The following is a 17,527-nucleotide window of genomic DNA, read 5'->3' as shown; positions in this document are numbered from 1 at the left end:
AATTCAAAATTTTGTTGGTGGAGTTATTGCGCTGTCATCTCTTTCCAAAAGCGGCCGGATGCTGACGAGGCTGTTTCCTTAACAAAGACAGATTTTACACACTTAGAGGACGGCTGACTGTTGATGAGCTGCTCAGCGGCTCTGTCCTCCGTTTGTTCTCGGCTCTGAGACATTCAGCCCGAGTGCAGCCAAAATTGGCTCATCAAACATTAAGAGGCAGCGTCGCTGCGACCAGCCAGCTGCTCCGCCGCACACTCTGGTTTTTTTCCCATATTTTCCTGGAAGTCTACCTGATTCTGCTTCATGCTCCTCTGCCTCTGCATAAATGTGTTCCTTTAACATTCCCCCTGGTGGGAGCTCAGTCGTAACATGCCTGCTGCCCTTTGGAGTATCTCTTGACCTTTAAATCTGGACAGATATTCTCCTGCTGAGAAAGTCGGGCTCTAACCAGAGATGAGAGGCTTAACGGTGGCCGGCTGGAGGAGCAGAGCAGGATCTGTGTGTGGCTTCACGGCGACGAGTCGACGCTCGTAACAAGACATTTAAATTCTCAATCTCCTGCGTTGATTTTGACAACAGTTAATTGGCTTTACTTTTAACAGCCAATACAGAAGCAGATAAAACACATTCTGTTTTAATTAGCAGTAAAGAATAGACGGTGGCTCTGAATGAACAACTCTAAAACTGAAATGGCCAAATGGGTTTGCCATCTTCACACGCCTGCTTTTAATATGACTTTTATGTGCCAACGTTTCGGTGAAGGTACGGCGGCCCCTGGCGGCCTGAGTTCCCAGTGGCCTTTTAGCAGGTTAGCAGCTATGCTAACATTTCTCACTTTAAGATGAAACATCATTTCAGCAAACTGTCAATTTGATCAAGACACAAGTTTTAATAAATAAACCGAGCAGTTTAATTCAATTCTTTATGAACATCTTTGTTTATCTAACATTGAAAATCGAACAGAAACAAACATCCAGCTCTTTAATCACAGTTTGATCTTCGAGCTGAACACAGAAAGTTCCTCTCATGTGTTTGGCTCGTTCTAGAGCTGATCTGAAGTTTCTATCTTTATGTGATCGGGGGTTCTGCTCAGTAATGATGAAAAATCAGCTCTAAATATCTGATTGAACATGACTGATCCAGATCTGAACTAACTTCAGATCGGGCTGTCAGAAAGAGCTGATCCTGCAGTTTAAGGTGGAGCCATCAGGACCATCATGTTCTAGAAATATATTTGGCTGGAAACTTCATTCTTCCAAGACTCCACTTGTCCAGCCAGGACGTGGAGCCATCCTTAATGAATGTGTCTGCGAACATTTTGGCTGTTTCATTGGTTTCCAGCTCAGCCGTGATTCATGTTTACTCAATTTGAAATGTATTTATGCCTGAGCTCGACCTGCTGTGGCACCAGGACTCCGGCCTTAATGGACCTGCTCTGTAGCTGTAAAGTAGAGACAGAGAACATGAAGGTCATTTTATGTGTTTGAACTAAAAAATAGTTGTGAATTGTTTATTTTCTGCTGACGGCGGCTTCTAGAAGTTCACTTTTTAAGAACAGGACGCAGCGACCGAGCAAACATTAAAATGAGTTTCATTATTTGCTCTCAGACAAAGTGAAACTGTGGCGTTTGCAGTTTGGCCCCCTTCCTCGAATCACTCCACCCCAAACGGGGTTTGATGTCGCTGCTTCAAAAAGGAAGAGCGAGCCCAGAGAGAAGGATTATCAGTGAGCCCAGAGCCGCCTCAGCACTGAGCCTGTGGAGGGACGACTTCAGAGCCGAACAGCTGACGGCTCCGTCAGGCTTCGGGCCGGTGGAGCTCACACCGCCAGCTTCCTTCCTTTGAAATGTTTCTGTTTAAACAATTCACACTCTGCTTTAAACGATCCGCCTCTGACATCCAGTGGAGTTCTCCTGTTTTCAGGCGGCTTTAGATTGGACTGACGGCTCATCGTGGCCTCGCTGTCTCTCTGAGCTCACGAGCCACCACGACACCTCGGCTCCGAGGCCTGAGGCCTTTTATTTCTTGTGTACGGCTGAAAGTCGGAGGTGACTTGAGCCCCGGAGCTGTGAAACAAGCTGCTCGGGGAAATCAGGTCAACAGAAGCTCCTGAAAGCTCTCCAGCTTTTATTGGTTGGTTTATGGAGTGCTTCGTAACTGGTTTTATTTGTTCTATTTCCTTATGACTTTAGCACAAACTAGGTTATTTTATGATGTGTTGGTTTTGGAGTTGTTGTCTTTTGTGCAGCACTTTACTGAAGTGCTCAATAAAGTTTATTATTTTTTATTATTATTATTATTACTGTTAGTACTGAGGCCGTGGTCTGAGACTGTAAGTGAGTGCAGTGACGTCCGACGTTCGAGGCAACACTTTGGGTAATTGTAGGGCAGGAGCAGTTTGGGTGTTGGATGTCAGGCGGCTTTCATGGAACAAAGAAAATGGAAATAAAGCTGATTCAGAGTGTGAGCAGGCAAAAAGAATAGAGAAGAAGTTTGACTACTTCTTCTTTGTGACTTTGCTTTTTCAAGAGCGATGCTCCTGAACACGGGGCAAGGTGCGAGATTGAAAACACCAAAGATTTGTGATTGGATGTTACAGCTGGAGGTGAAGAGTCCAGGACATTTTGGAACAGCCAATCTGTGAGGCAGCTTAGAGGTGCTGGAAGATGGCAGTAGATTTAGGAGAGCTGCTCAGAGTCCCTGAGGAGCCGGCCCTATCTCAGACCAGATCTGGTGTCGTAATCAGAGACACTTCAGCTCAGCTCGTATTCTCTGCACAGCTCAGAGGGCCACCGGAGGAGGAAGATGGAGGAGAGCAGGGAAAAAGCTTAGATATACTAAATTATCAGCAAAGGTTAAAGAGCCGGTTTGGAAAGCGAAGGTCTGCTGTGCTGAGGGAATTAACAGGGAAACGGTAAAGTCACACTTGGAGGGCAGAGCTTTAATCGGGCCGTAAAAACATGACTGCTGCTGCCAGAGAGGCCCAATAGTCAACGCCGACATGAGCACGTGCAGTAGTGTTCAGGTGAACCTGTCAGTCAGCCCCGGTGAGGCCAGATGAACTCTGACCTTTAGCTTAGCCGTAGCGTCCTGGACCTGTGGCCGGTCCAGTGGTTCAGGTCTAAGTGGGTCAGGCTGTGGTGTGTTCTGTCAGACGGTTCAGCAGATTAATGACGGCGCAGCGTTAACATTAGAGCGGGACTCCTGCTGGGGGGGGTCATAAATAAGATCATGAAAGCTGCTGAGAATAAATCCATGTGTGATGATGTTTTGTGTAATTGCACTGTTAGTTCATCTGTTGCCCCCTCTCTCCCCCCCCAGCCTGTGAGCTCATGAATCAGGGCATCTTGGCGTTGGTGACGTCTACCGGCTGCGCGTCGGCCAGCGCTCTGCAGTCCCTGACGGACGCCATGCACATCCCACACCTGTACATCCAGAGGAACAGCGAGGGGTCGCCGAGGACCGCCTGCCAGTTCAACCCGAGTCCCGGCGGGCAGCACTACACGCTGGCCGCCCGGCCGCCGGTCCGCCTCAACGACGTCATGCTGACGCTGGTGGAGGAGCTGCGCTGGCAGAAGTTCATTGTGTTCTACGACATCGAGTACGGTAGGTGATCGAGCGACTCTGAACCTCAGCTGCTGCTTTGTTTGTTTTTTTAGCTGGAACATTTTTACTGCACAGAAAACACAGATCAGGGTGTTTTGATGCTTCGACCTGATTTCGATCTGCTTCACAGATTTAGTCTTTTTCTCCTTCGTTTTCTTTCACACCTCTGAGAGTGTCAACACCGCACACGTCATCTGAACTCTGTCTTCATCATTGATGTGTCTTTAACATCTTGTCGTACAACACGGTTCCTCCCCCCTCCTGCCTCAACCAGCTGCCTTCTGCTTTCCGGTGGTCAGACCTGATGGAGCTTCTGTCTCTGGTGGAAACAGCTGCTCCGTGTTTTAGTCAAATGGTTTCCTCTTACCTTGTAGACAGAAGATTGAAAAGCATCAGAGAGCTGCCTGGATGTTTGTCAGTGTCTCCTGGTCTTAGACAAGGTTTGCATGACCGGATGTTGCAGCAGAACTTCAGAGATCGACTCTCCTCTCTGCTGTATTTGTTTGGACCGGCTCACCAGGATTGTATCTTAATGAAATCACATTAGGCTCGATGGATTTTTGAGCCCGATCGATACGGGATGGTGGCAATTACAATATAAGGATATAAACAGATGCAGGCATTTAGCCTTTCAGATACCCTTATCTAGACTGATTTAGAGTAAGTGCATCAGTAGCTGCAGGCCAGGATCTGAATCCTTTAATAACCAACCAGCAGCTCAGTGAGCAGGACCACATGCTGGGACTGAATCCATTAATGCCCAGTCACCGAAGCTGAGTCGGCTTCAGATTTGAATGACTTTGACAATCAGAACACTCTCAGGGATATTTGTTTCCTCTTTTATATCTGATGTAGCTCCAGTTCTGCAGGGCGGGGGGGGTTGACCTCATGTTCAGGGCAAAGTTTCAGGTCCGCTCCTCCTTTACCTTTGTGTGCATCATGTCGACATCAGTGGCGGCACATCTCACTGATGACTCTTCCTCTCTGACGGACTGATGGGGGGGGGGGGGGGGGGGGGGGGGGGGTGTCCACCACCAACCGCAGCCAGCCATCACACAGAGCGCCACAGTTCAGACCACTCAGTTATTTTTTTGAAGACCAAGAACGGATCCCGTCATGTTTAGGGAAGGAAAGTCAAACACAAAAACTAAAATCTAAAATAATTCAAGTGAAAGATTTCAGAGCTGGAGGAGACGCGGTTAGAGTCCTCCCTGAAGTTTATGTTATTCAAATCAATTTGTCTTAAATATTAAAGTCCTGACGTGAAACAAACCGTCAGTTTGCGTTTTTTTTTTCTGTCGATTAAAAGTAACAGCAAAAACAGACTGAGGCCATTTCTGCTTTCTCTGTTTCACACTGATTCAGACTTTGAGATGCTTGATTGGGCCAGTTTGTGATTTTTAAAGTATACAACACATTATTTTCTGAATGTGATGTTTTTGATATTATAATTTGACTGTTTTAGTCGAGGATTTCAGTGTTTTAGTAGTTTTAAGAGGAAAGTGAACATTTTGTGCGTCTGCTGTGGCGGAGATGTTAACGTTGTGTGATTCCACCATGACGGCAGCGAGGTTCAGACCGGTTTGTTTCACTCTGCTGTAATAGTTTAGTGATTAGAATTTACAGTGATGTTTTGATTTTTATTCTTGCTTTTCTGTTGTTGGCGGAACGGTGGAGAAGTGATGTTTCTGAGCCACCGTGGCACAGTGAAGGTTGTGGGTTCGAACCCCAGGACTTGTTCTGCTGATGTCAGCTTGGGAGTTTTATCGTAACATTGTTGGTTTTGGTCGAAGTCCAGTCTGATATTTTTAGCTCAGTTTGACACAAATTCATACGAAGAGTTCTTGATGGAGCAGAATTCAGGCTCAAACACTGCTGCGGATCAATTCAGGCCCGAAGCTGAAATCAATCAGCGGACAGAGGGAACTCGTTCTTCTATTTCGTGCTGTGACTCAGCACTTCTCCGAGCTGCTGAAGTCGGTGACCAGCTCAACGAGGTGATGAGTAATAGCTGGGCCGCGGAAAGCATTTTCCTTCAGAAATGGATTTTGGCTGCTGAATTAGGAAGAAAATGGATGTTTCCTTTGCTGTCCTCATATTTTTTAAAGGCTAAAAGTGACTAAACATGACACCTGACACTTATAATACAGAGATACTGTAAACGCCTGAGCGTTGTCAGACTGCGAGGTTTTGTCAGATATTGATGTCGTTTCTCCTCATTCATCACCGTCCAACCATCAGGTCCAGGTTCCAGAAACACAAACTTTAATCACACAGCAGTAAGGACTCAGCTCTAATCCTCTTTAATTCCTCGTCGATTTGCTTTTATGTCAAATCTTTATTTTGAAACACTTTCTGGAGCATCAATGGACACAAGTCGAGCCCTCCATGACGAATTTTGAGCTCCCACTTTGTTTGTTTTTCAAACCATCATTGGATGAGTGAATAAATGACATGAAACATGGGGCCGTTTTCCCATAGCCTGCAATGCACTCACGGCCTTGGCAGCCCACGAACCCAGGGTCCAGGTCCACTTTGATAAACTCTGAGCTTGGAGTCCAGCTCTTCGTCTTCCTCCCCTCCTCCTCGCCCCACGTTATGAGCGAAGCCATTAGAAGTGTGAGCGGTGCAGGAGGCCCATTTATTCAGATTAGTGGCTCATTGCTGAGGTGTCCGAGGAGCAGATGGGCTCTTCGGTCCGGCTGTCTGGTCCGGTCTCGGCGGACCGACCTGGAATGTCACTCGGCCGTGATGATGATTAAAGCAGCTCCCCGGATCCCCCCCACCCTTTCCTGCCACCCCTCCCAGCTCCATTTTTTAAAAGGGCAATAAGTAAGATGTTTGCTGCCTCACAGAACAGAATGACGGTAATATATCTGAGGGAGGATGTTGTTCAACACCATTAACACACAAACACCCCCCCATTATCATTTTTAGGACATTTTCAAAGGCTAAACGGCCTCATCTCTGAGCTGCAGAGGAATAAGGTGCTGCTGTAGTTGGAGGACTTTTTATGTCCGTCTTCTGTCTTTAAAGGACGTTTCTACTGAACTTTGAATGGAGGGACGTGTTCTGAGGTCGGGTGGTTTATAAAGGTCAGAAAAGGTTATTCCCTCCCTGTTTCCGTCTCGTAGTGACCTCATCCGTCAGTCCGTCCGTCGGCCATCTTAGTTTTTGAAACCAGTAGAAGCGGTATTTGGAGGAGACGCTCAGAAAGGCTGCTGGTTTTAGGTTGAGGAACTTTCCTCATCTCCTGATTGGCTCCCTCCCGTCATGACGTAATCATAACCATTATGACTGGAGGTCATCTCTTAAGATACACCTCATCGCTGACTTCATATTAAACTGTTTGGTCACGTCTGAATCGATGCCTCCAATAAATTTGACGGATAATGAGCTTTGTGGGCGTCTGATGAAAGGTCAGGGGTCATCTTTATAGACCTGATCTTGGGCAGGAAAAGAAAGAAGACAGACCAGCTGCACAAACACAAACACACTCCTGCAGCAGCGTTGGAGTGTATCAATATGGCCGCCGCGGTGCGTGGCTCCACTGAGCGTGGCGCAGCGGCCGGGCTACAGTGAGCGGTGGGAAATGGTGTTTTTCATCAAGGCCGCCCTGAGAAGAACCGCTGATAAAGGCATAAAGACACACACACACTCTGGGCTGTTTGTGTGTTGATGGTAAACACACAAACAGCCCACACACTCACTTCTTTCCTCCCTGTCAGTTTGTGACACTCACCTGAAGTGAGGTAGTTTGTGTATCTGTGGACACACACAGCAGCTGTCCTAACCTGACCTTGTCCAAGTGAGGGGGAGAAAACACAATGTCTTTGTCGACACTGACTGATGATGGAAAGTAGAAAGCGTTAGATTTTTAAAAACTTTATCTAAAAGTATCTGGATATTTGAAATGCCTGATGAAGTCCAGATTCAGGTTGTTTATTCCTCTGAGCTGATGAACCTTCTCAGAGAAAATGGTCGAACGTGTTTCAGGCTCGAGCAGCAGCAGATCCAGTTATCTTTGACTTTGTATCTCTGATATTGTGCGACTTGCATGACTGAATGTGGTTTGTTTTAAACACATCAATAATTATGGACTCTAATCAATAAGTTAAGTTGTTTGATGTGTCGTATCATGTAAAGATCCCGACAAGAGACCAGACAACCGACACAAAGATAATTATTGTTTGTTGTCGTCAGCTTCTTTCAGAGTCAGATGGGTTTCTGCTGCTCTGATGATCGTTAACACACACGAGCAGTCGTTGTTTTTCTTCTTCTCTGGTCTCAGGTCAGTGGTGTCACATTTCCAAGGGTCCTCACCCGACAAGGAGTCAGAGCAGAAAGAAGGAGATTAAAACAGGAAAAGATCATACAGGAAGTTACCGGCAGGTGAGGCGGCGGGGGGGACAGGTGGATGAGCTCCGCCTGAGGCTCGCTGCTCAGCTTGTTTTCAGGCTGATTGTGTTGTCAGTAAACACGTGTTCATGTTGTTCTACATGTTGTCGTCCCTTTGAGAATAAGAGCCGTACCCTTGATGTGGCAGATCACATCAACATCCATTCAGTGTGGTCGGGTGTTGAGAAGATCAATCCAGACCCGATCCTGAGTGGGGGGGTCAAACCAACTCATAATCTGTGTGTCAATGGAAAATCAGAAAACACAAACCCGATCAGAAATGGTCTGCTTGACATTTTTTCTTTTTCTCGTTATTTCAACAAAAATGAAAAATTGATTCATTTAAACTAAAAACCTAATTTCTGTTGATTTTTCATCCTTAATTTTTCATATTTGGCTGTAAATACAGACGAGGAACTTTAATGGGCAGCCAGTGAAGCTGCTAATTCAGTAATTATCTTTAAACCGGCCTTTAAATCTAGAACAACTCTCCTCGTGTTGTGAAGGACTAAATTCCTCGATGAAGTGCAGATGAAATTGCCTCGGTGTCCTCCAGACCTCTGAGTTGGTCACCTAATCTAATATTTAATGACTAATTTGGCTCCACAGTCATCTTCTCCATCTCTTGTAGGTCTCGGAGGTTTAGTACCTTTTCGTGTATTAAAAAGTTCTTTCTGTCTTTACTCCACCTCCAGCTCTTCGAGCCTCTTCGACAGCTTCTTAACTCAACCTGGAGTAGCTCATTGAGCAGCAGCACACCAATTTTCTCCTTTAAATTCTGCAATCTGTGAAATGATTAACATGATACTCTCCTCCATCTCCTGAGAAATAAATCCATCTTATTTTGGGATTAGTGGATCCTGGGCAGCTTCTCTTAAACTGCCCCCAAGGGAGCCAAAGCAAAGCTCAATCACGAAGGAGCGATGTCGGGGTAAAGAGGTGAGATGGAGGAACTGAACACAACACGGGAGGAAGCACGTCGGGGAAGAGACGGAATCGGAGAAGTCTCTAAAGCCATTTCTCTCATACATATCCATAACAGAGATCTGTCAGGAATCAGCACTCAGGTCCCTGAAGACAGAAGTCATCCTACGCTCAGACAATAAATGGATCCTGAAGAAGAAGAATTCATGAGTGACATTTGGAACAGGATGTGCAGCCATCAGGCACCATCCTGTCTTTGTAACCGACCTTTCTCTTCCTGTTGACCAAATTAGGACTCCCTGACTGCCGACCTTCTTGTATATTTTAATTGCTGTTGTGAAGTTCAGCATTTTAAAGCTGCAGCTGTCTTTGTCGTTGTAGTTGGAGCAGATTCTGACTTTACTGGCCCCACCTGGTCTCTTCACATCGTCCTTCAGGTGAACCTCATGGGTCCTTCCTGTTCAGGACACTTGAATAATTGCTTCAGTCGTCATTTTGATCACGTCTCCTCCACTTGGTCCCGTAATTTGCTTTTAACTATGAAGGAAATGAGTAAAACTTCTCCGTCAATTGAACCCCGTTCACCCCTCATTGGTCTAAACTCTCAGAGGACTGAACCAGTCTGAGAGCCATTTAGAGAACTTAAGGCCGCGCAGGCCTCGTTGGGTTTGTTGTGCAGTCTTTGTGGTTTTCAGGTGGGAAACGCAGAAGCAGCTGACAGATTGGTTTCAGTTGTTGTCAGTGTTTATTTCACTTAACTCCGGTGACTCATGATCCAGGATCAGATTCATCAGGAGACACATCAAGGAAAATCCTGAAAACATCACCATCCATGCTGACATGCAGAGGTTCTCCAGGTGGACTCCAGTGGCCCCGGGGTCCATCAGGGGGTCTTTGGGAGTCTCCCTCCTTAGTAGAAATAGCGGTCGTAGCAGAAGAACCGGCTTCACCTCTCTGAAATATGAAGTCCATGTTAGTGCTTTCGAACATGTATGACTTTCCCACGGCAGTGCTTGGCTTTAAGGATGGAGCAGCGGCACCTGGCTGTGATGGTCTGGGCCTCAGTAAACGTTTTCCTGATGAGTTTATGGTCTCAGGCTTCATACAACATGATGTTCATTTTTGGGGGGTTGACGTTTAGATTTGGTGGCTTCATGATTTATGGAGGCTGTGACGGTTTGCTCTGAAGGATGGGCCTCTGGTGCTGGACTCAGACAGTGAGGGGGGCTAATGAGAGACGATGTCATTAATGTGTTTTTAATGGCTGATGGAAGAAGACACACAACACTTTTGTAGAATGACGCTCCAAAGGTGTTTCCCTGCCGGCAGGCCGGCCGGTCTCAGCGTCCTCTGTGTTCGAGTCCTGCTCGTCCAAGTGCTGAATGTTTATGTATCATTAAGTGGCTCTTTCCAGCAGCGTTACAGTCTAAGAGTTATTCTGCTGGCCGTGTTTTAAATCTCTGGGGGAATGAATGTCAGCTAAATGTCAGTGTAAATTGCTTTCAGTCCTTCTCTTCTCATCGGTAACTCGATATAAAATCTTGCTGGAAGCAGAAGTTGAACACTGGTCAGTGAAATGCCAGAGTCTTCCTGTCAAACACACTCAGCGGGTCCTACAAGTCTCCAAACCCCCCGAGAACACCAGCAGACAGCTGAACACACTCCAGTTCTATCACATTTTAACGTAAAGTCTACAAATTAAACACAAAATGGGATGAACAGGCCGGTTTTCTCTGAGCGTGTAGAATCACTATAAATAAATCATTTATTGACTCGGATGAACTGCTGCCTTTCTGAGGATGCCAACTATTTATTCTGAGATTTTAAAAAACTCTTCCACTTCAACAGAAAGAATTAAATTTTTGTGTTAATGTTGCTTCATATTGTCTGCTGGTTGTTGGGCTGCTTTAATATTCACTGACCACAGAAGCAACTGGACATTAATGCTGCAGTGATTGTCACTGAGTGTTTCATCTATTTATGGCTTATTGTGGAAATAGAAAGGATGAATCGAGTCGCTTTTATTATTTTTATAAAAACTTCACTCTGAAAAGAATCATCTTTATATTTCTAGTCACTTTCATGAAAGAATGAATTCATGGATGTCTATCTTTTTTAAGGACGTTTATCTGAAAAGGTTTTATTTGGCGCCGCTCCTCCGACATCATTCAAACTCCAGTTTTTATTTGTTATTTAATTTTTAATTATATATTTATAAATGGTGGCTTCCACAAAAGAAAAACAAAACCTTGGTTTTTTAAGAAGGTTCATAGCCTTCAGAAGAAATCCAGCTTCCATTCAAACATGACACACAGTTTCATCAGGAGGTTCTCGGAGCAAGGTTGGCTTCATATCTTGGTGAAAAGTTGGTGATGGATATATTCATTGCTGTGGCAGCTATTTTTCACAGATTTCACCTTGAATTTTTTCTCAGACCTGACGAGATAAAGGTAAAGATAAAGATAAGAGAAGATGAAAGACTTCTTTCTTTGAAGCGGTGAAAAACAGCAGCAGCCCCGGGCTCATCCTTGAGCCAGATCCCCCGACATTCCCTTCAGCGCCGCGTTGAGTCAGAGTTGATTAATTCTGTTAATGAGCTAAAAATAAACACAAATCTATTTTGTCTTCAAGAAAATATCATTTTCTGCACCTTCCTCTCCTGAGGCTGAGCGATCCGGCAGAACCTCCGATCAGAAATGACTGATCAGTGACGACAGTGAGCGGGAATAGAAGAAGAACGCAGGCAGCGGAGCTTTCAGGCTTGATTGCTCTCTCCTCGTATCTCTGCTTCTTTATTCGACTGGAGCTGTCTGAAAGGACGAGACGTCAGGGTCAGACTGACACCGAGGAGGACAAGCACAAATCCAACCGCACCCCCAGTTTAAAAAAAAGAAGCTCACTCGGCCAGTTAATCGCCACCGTTAGCTCTTCAACCTCCCGTCACACTCGGCAAAAATAAAAGCCCTTCAACTTTCAGGCCAACACGAGGAGCCTTTTTCACTCTGCTGTGTTTGTTATGGTCTCAATATGTCGTAGCTGTGTGGGTTCATTCAGAGTTAACAGTCTGAAGTCTTGTTTCTCGTAGTTTTAAAATGACTCAGGAAGGGTTTAGTTTCTCTCAGACTCTCAGCTCAGACTGTGTGATTGTGTGAACGTCTCTGTCTCTCGCTGAATAAATACATTTACATGCATACGTGTAAATGTCTGAAGGGCCTCGTCTCTCCAGCTGATGTGACATCCACCCGACGCAGAATCATCGGGAGAATCTGCTAACCTGATGAGCTGGATCAGGAAACGGTGTAAATGCATGCTTCTCAGCCCAACGTCTGATGTTTATTCTATATATTTTGTGTACTCGCCACACGACGCTGCAGTGGGCCGACCTGCTGATCAGTCCGGTCTGAGGCGTGTGGCTCAGGTCTCTGGTCTTGGCTATGAGAGCCACTGTAGGCTGGGAGCCCTCTGAAGCGATGAGGAAGGATCGTAGAGGTCTGACTCAGCTGGGATCACAGTTTCAGCAGCAGAATAGGACAGCGTGGATGTTATGTAATCACTCCCAGTCTAATCGTTACATAATAAGAAATGTGCTAATATGCAGCACATGATGTAACATGAAGCAGCACAAAGATGACATGTGTTCAGATGAAGATGTTCACAGGACGACATCTGACAACAAATTTCCCAAAACAGAAGGCAGCCTGCAAAAATATTGTTTTCACAGAAAGGAAATAAAAAATCCACTTTCCGCTGCAGAGTCCCCCGGAGGAGTCAGCAGTATGAGTTTAGTTACTATCAAACCACATGGTGGTGGGGGGTGCAGAGAGCAGGAGTCTGTCTCATTGGTAATGGGACCCCCCGCTGTCGCTCCATCTCTGTTGGAGGAGTGTTTGTTTCTGAAGGTGTAACTGGATCATGGTTTTGTTAAAAATGGGAATGGCGGTCAAGATGATGTTGTTTTTGTCTCCAAAGCTGTGATGGAGTCAGACTGAGTCTCAGTTTAGTTTCCTCCTCCGTCAAAACAGAAAAAACACCAACTTTTCTGGTGAAAGTCTGATGAGCAGATCGGAGTGTTGGAGATGTGAGGACGTCCTGAGGCTGCTGAACGTCTCACAGCAGGTGGACCAGGCAGCATATAAACATGAACAGCAGAAGAAACTGGAGTGAAGATGACTGATTTCATCATAATGAAGCACAAATCTCTGGAGTGTCCAGCTGCTGTTCACTGTTCGTCACTGTCTGATCAGCTGCGGCTCACCGACCACGCTCACATTCACCCTGTTGGCCTGCAGGGCCGTGCACACACCCTGTGGGGCCTGATGATAAAGGGGAATAAAGGGGAACCCCTCCCAGAATGATTTATAGGGACGTGAAGTTACACACATTAGCTTCTTCATCACCTGACGTCACACAAGTTTTCCCTCCTTCCCTCATGCTTGTATTCCATCGCCACCCTCCTAATTTACTTCCTGCCTTTAAACACAAACACACTCTGATGCTGTGGCGTTGACTCAGACAGAAGTCTGAAGCCGAGGCAGAGGGAGATCAGAGTTCCTCTCCGAGGGACGACTTTCTCCATCTGAGTTTTGGGGAATTTTAGAGGAGCTTTGCTGAACTTTGAAATAATACACATATTAATGTGTTTGGTTAATAAACTGAGAATACGGAGCAGTGAGATTAATTTTATCTGTTCAGCCACGGCTGCAAACTGGCAACAAGCCCAACACAGGAAAAGGAAAGTGGCACTCTGTCCGCAGTGACACCAGATCCCTGAAATCTGCTCTGATCAGTCCAATCTGAAGTTAGTTCAGATCTGGAGCTCTGAACTTTTCTTTAGTTGTTCTGGTTTTCAGCGTTTTTATCAGAGCAACTCAACATTTCTTGGTTTCCTCCTCTTTTACAGTGGAGTCTTTACGGAGGTTGAGCTGATTCTTGGTATCATTTTTTAAATTGACAACTTTACTGCTGTAAACACGGTGAAGCGTCACATGAAGTGGTGGTAAGCCAGAAGGTTCTGTCTTCTGAAGAGGAACGTTGAGTTTCCTCGTATCCGTGAAGACGAGCTGAGAGCTCAGGTCTGTTTTCTCCTTCATTCGGCGTCGAAGCTGAAGAAAACCAAAAGAAAACTTGACTTCTCTTTTTGTTCTTCTCTCCACTGAACCAGATCAGGTCTTTTCATAGCAGCAGGCTGATGAAGTTTTCCCCAGCAGACTGCCGGAAAACTTCAGGCTCCGTTCGTTTCTGTAAATGTACAGATAAGAAAAACAACAACAAAAAAAGCCTTTAAATTCTGCTGCTTGAAAACAGATTTGAACTAATCAGTTTTTTTTGTTTCCATGCTGCTGCCTCCGGGAGCCTGTTGTTGTTCGCTGTGAGATTCGAGGATATGCAGAGCAACACAACATTAACCAACTTCTGTTTCCAGCTCTGAGATACCGTCAGACACTGAAACTGACAGAGGAGCGGCTGCTCGCTCTGATCGTAGGAGGCACGCTGAGGTTGGAGGATCCTTCGTCATGTGGAAAAGAACTTTTGAGGTTGAGGATTAAAAAACGAAAAGCTCTTTGTTGCCAAGGAGACGTTGTTATATCAATACTTCAATCAGCCTTCATCGTTTACCATCAATTTTGGCTTGACCTGAATTTTTATACATCGATCAGCCAGAACCGTGTCAGTCCTGGACCTGGAGGGCCTTCTTGGATCTGGACTGGACTGGCTTTGCAGCTGAGTCGACACCTTGAACAGGTTTTTGTTCCCAGCGGTTGTTCCCGCCTACACCCTGAACATCACCAGTGTGGGCATCCGTCGGCACGCTTACAGAAATACACAGAATTCCAGTTTGGTTTGATTTGGACAGAAAACCACCTGGTTCTGTTTGGAGGAATATCGACCGATCGGATTGATCGCATCCTTCGGGGTGGAGAAGCTTTGTTGTCATGGTAACAGTTTAGATTGATCAGTTGGTGTAAAGCATTCAGAGGAACACGGTCCACGTCCACGCCTTATTTATCTTTTCACCACGAGGACAAACCTCAGTGTCGGATCGCCAGCAGAACTTAGACTCAGAGGCTCGATGCCTCCTGGGACCGGTTCTCTTCTCTCCGTCCTCCGTCAGTGGAATTTATTGCAGCAATTCTGTAGGATTTTAGCGACATCTCGCTGAAGTGACTCCCCCGGGTGCTCGTGTCCGACCGCCTCAGCAGGGGGCCATACATCTTCATATCATTTAATAAATGTATTCAGCAGATATCTGGAGACCATATTAGAATGAAATTGCTTCTATTTAACATGGTTAGACGTTTTCCTTCTGCTTATCCGCATGCTAAAGCCTGATACATTGATCACCATTAGTCTGGATGAATGGTTCGCTCTGAGCCGACTGAAGACGCTGAAATATGGAGACATGAACAAGTTAATGGGAACATCTCTCTAAATACTTTCAGATAAATAATGTTGTCTTTATTTTCATTGCAGCATTTGTTTTAAAGATGCTGCTGAAACATTCAGAAACACTTCAGATTTAATGAACTAGTTATTAGAGATGAATTAACGTGTTCATTCTTTGTTCATCCGCAGCTTCAGCTCATTTACTTTTAATGATTTTACCTTTTAACAGCTGACATTCATTCTTTTTTTCATTCACTTCAACGTCGTTCCTCCAATTATCTGATTCATTTTTACCAAATGTAGAAATGCATCATCTCTGGAATTCCAATTCTCAGCAAACTTTGAACAAATTATCTTTTTGAGTGCTTTTAAAACATTTAAAAAACATTTCTAGTTCTAAATTTTGTCCAAATAGAAACATAGCCTCTCTTGTGTGTTCAGTTTTCAAAATGTATCACACCATTTTTTCCTGTATTTGATTTTCTTTTCGTACTGGACTTAGTGAAAATAACCAGAATAAGATGAGAGATTTCTCACACACACAAACGAAGGTTGAAATGTTTGCAGAGGAAAATCTCCAGATTGTGATCATTAATGAAGGTTATTGTAAATATTTCCAAGCAGAAAAGTGGAAGTGAGTCGATGTGTTTGGTGAGAATGTCAGCAGGCAGCACTGCTGATGAAGGTTTGACTGAAAGTAGCAGAGAACATTAAACTGAATGACTTATTAAGTGTAATTATTTGATAAGAACAGTGGAGGAAATATTTTATAGGCCTGACCTTTAATTGAAGGTGATGCTTTACGAGCTGTCAGCTCTCAGTTCACAAACAATCGGCAGCTAAAGTTCACGCACTTCATTAATCACTGTTTGTTTCTGGAGAGGAAGCGATGCATCGCGTGTCAATATGGCCGCCGTGTGATAACGTGAGAGGCTGCTGTCCGTCTGATGGCGGGGGGGTCCGGGGGTGTAAACCTGTCAGCGTGACAAAAGGAGGTTTCTCCAGCTGATTCACTGTTTAACTGTTTTCTGAGTGTTGACTCACTTTAACCAGCTGCTGCTGGCCTGCGTTGTGTGTCTGTGTGAGTTGGAGTTGTGTTGTCGTGGCTCATAGCCACATTAACAGCTCAGTTTTCTGTTTGGATCCCTGTTGTGCGTCAGTTTCAGTCTTTGAGTTGTGCTTTTGTTTTTTCTGCCACACATTGTCTGGTTGTTGCGTTCAGCCAAGTTTGTGGTGACAAGGATTGGAATCTGTTCCCAACAAGAGCAGACATCCAGTCGCACACATTCATCTGAAAAGGAGTGTGTGTTTTAATTTACTTCAAATGAATTTCAAAAACATCTGTCATTATTCTGACAGATGTTGTGATCTGAGTCTTCACTCATTTCTACATTTAATTTCCACCAAAATGATAATTCATGATGAGTACCTTCGAGGCTGCGCAGAGAATGAAAACTGAAGGATGAAGGTGAGCGGTGAAGAGGAGCAGAGAGGACGCTGTTGGCCGTGTTCGACTGGCAGGACGCCTGAAACTGCCCAAGCTTCCTGCAGCGTGTTTTTCCTGTGGCTCTGTTTCAGCGTTGCATCGCAGGAGGACGTGTCCGCTCTTATAAATCAACTGATATTGGCCTGCGAGCTGCCAGTGAAGGATTGTGGGTGATTCTGACCACAAACATGGCTGCCGGCGTGCTGATAGCGAGGAAATTCAATCCTGCTCGTTTTTCAGGCTCTAAGTGTGTGAAGTCTTTCAGTTCAGGAGCATCCAGGCTGCAGCAGTGCATGATGGGATTTATGCTGCTGATGCCGCTGCATGCACGGACACACACAATGTGTGTGTGTGAGAAAAGAGCTAATAAAAATGTTTATGAAACAATTCTCTGTGGCATCAGGCGCAGTTTGTCTCCCTCTGCCAACACACACATAAGAAGTTATGCACCTCGCTCATATTTCTGCAGCAAGTGACACGCACACACAAGTACACACACGTACACACACGTACACATGATGAGTCATCTCTGCTGCATTTAAAACAGATTTATACGGGGTTGTACTGAAGCTGCTGCAGACAGACACACACACACACACCAGCTGAGCAGATGGCAGATCAGAGGTTAGTTAGTTTGTTGGTTGGTTTGTTAGTTTGTTAGTTTGACAGTTTGATGGTTTGTTGGTTTGTTAGTTTGACAGTTTGACAGTTTGTTGGTTTGTTGGTCTG

At 45.2% G+C, this 17,527-nt stretch overlaps 1 protein-coding gene across 1 annotated transcript in view; it reads left to right on the top strand.

Annotated features, from left to right (window-relative positions):
- The window catches only part of LOC115059889 (glutamate receptor ionotropic, delta-1-like), a 251,243-nt gene that overhangs the window by 155,157 nt on the left and 78,559 nt on the right, over window positions 1-17,527 (top strand). The window contains exon 3 of the mRNA XM_029527635.1: window positions 3,322-3,606. Coding sequence (XP_029383495.1) covers window positions 3,322-3,606 — 285 coding nt within the window. The remainder of the gene's footprint in view (window positions 1-3,321; window positions 3,607-17,527) is intronic.

Source organism: Echeneis naucrates, chromosome 19 (assembly GCF_900963305.1).
Source record: "Echeneis naucrates chromosome 19, fEcheNa1.1, whole genome shotgun sequence".
In the NCBI taxonomy this organism is placed as follows: Eukaryota; Metazoa; Chordata; class Actinopteri; order Carangiformes; family Echeneidae; genus Echeneis; species Echeneis naucrates.
Note: the sequence above shows the minus strand (reverse complement) of the source record. Positions and strands in the feature narration are given on the sequence as shown.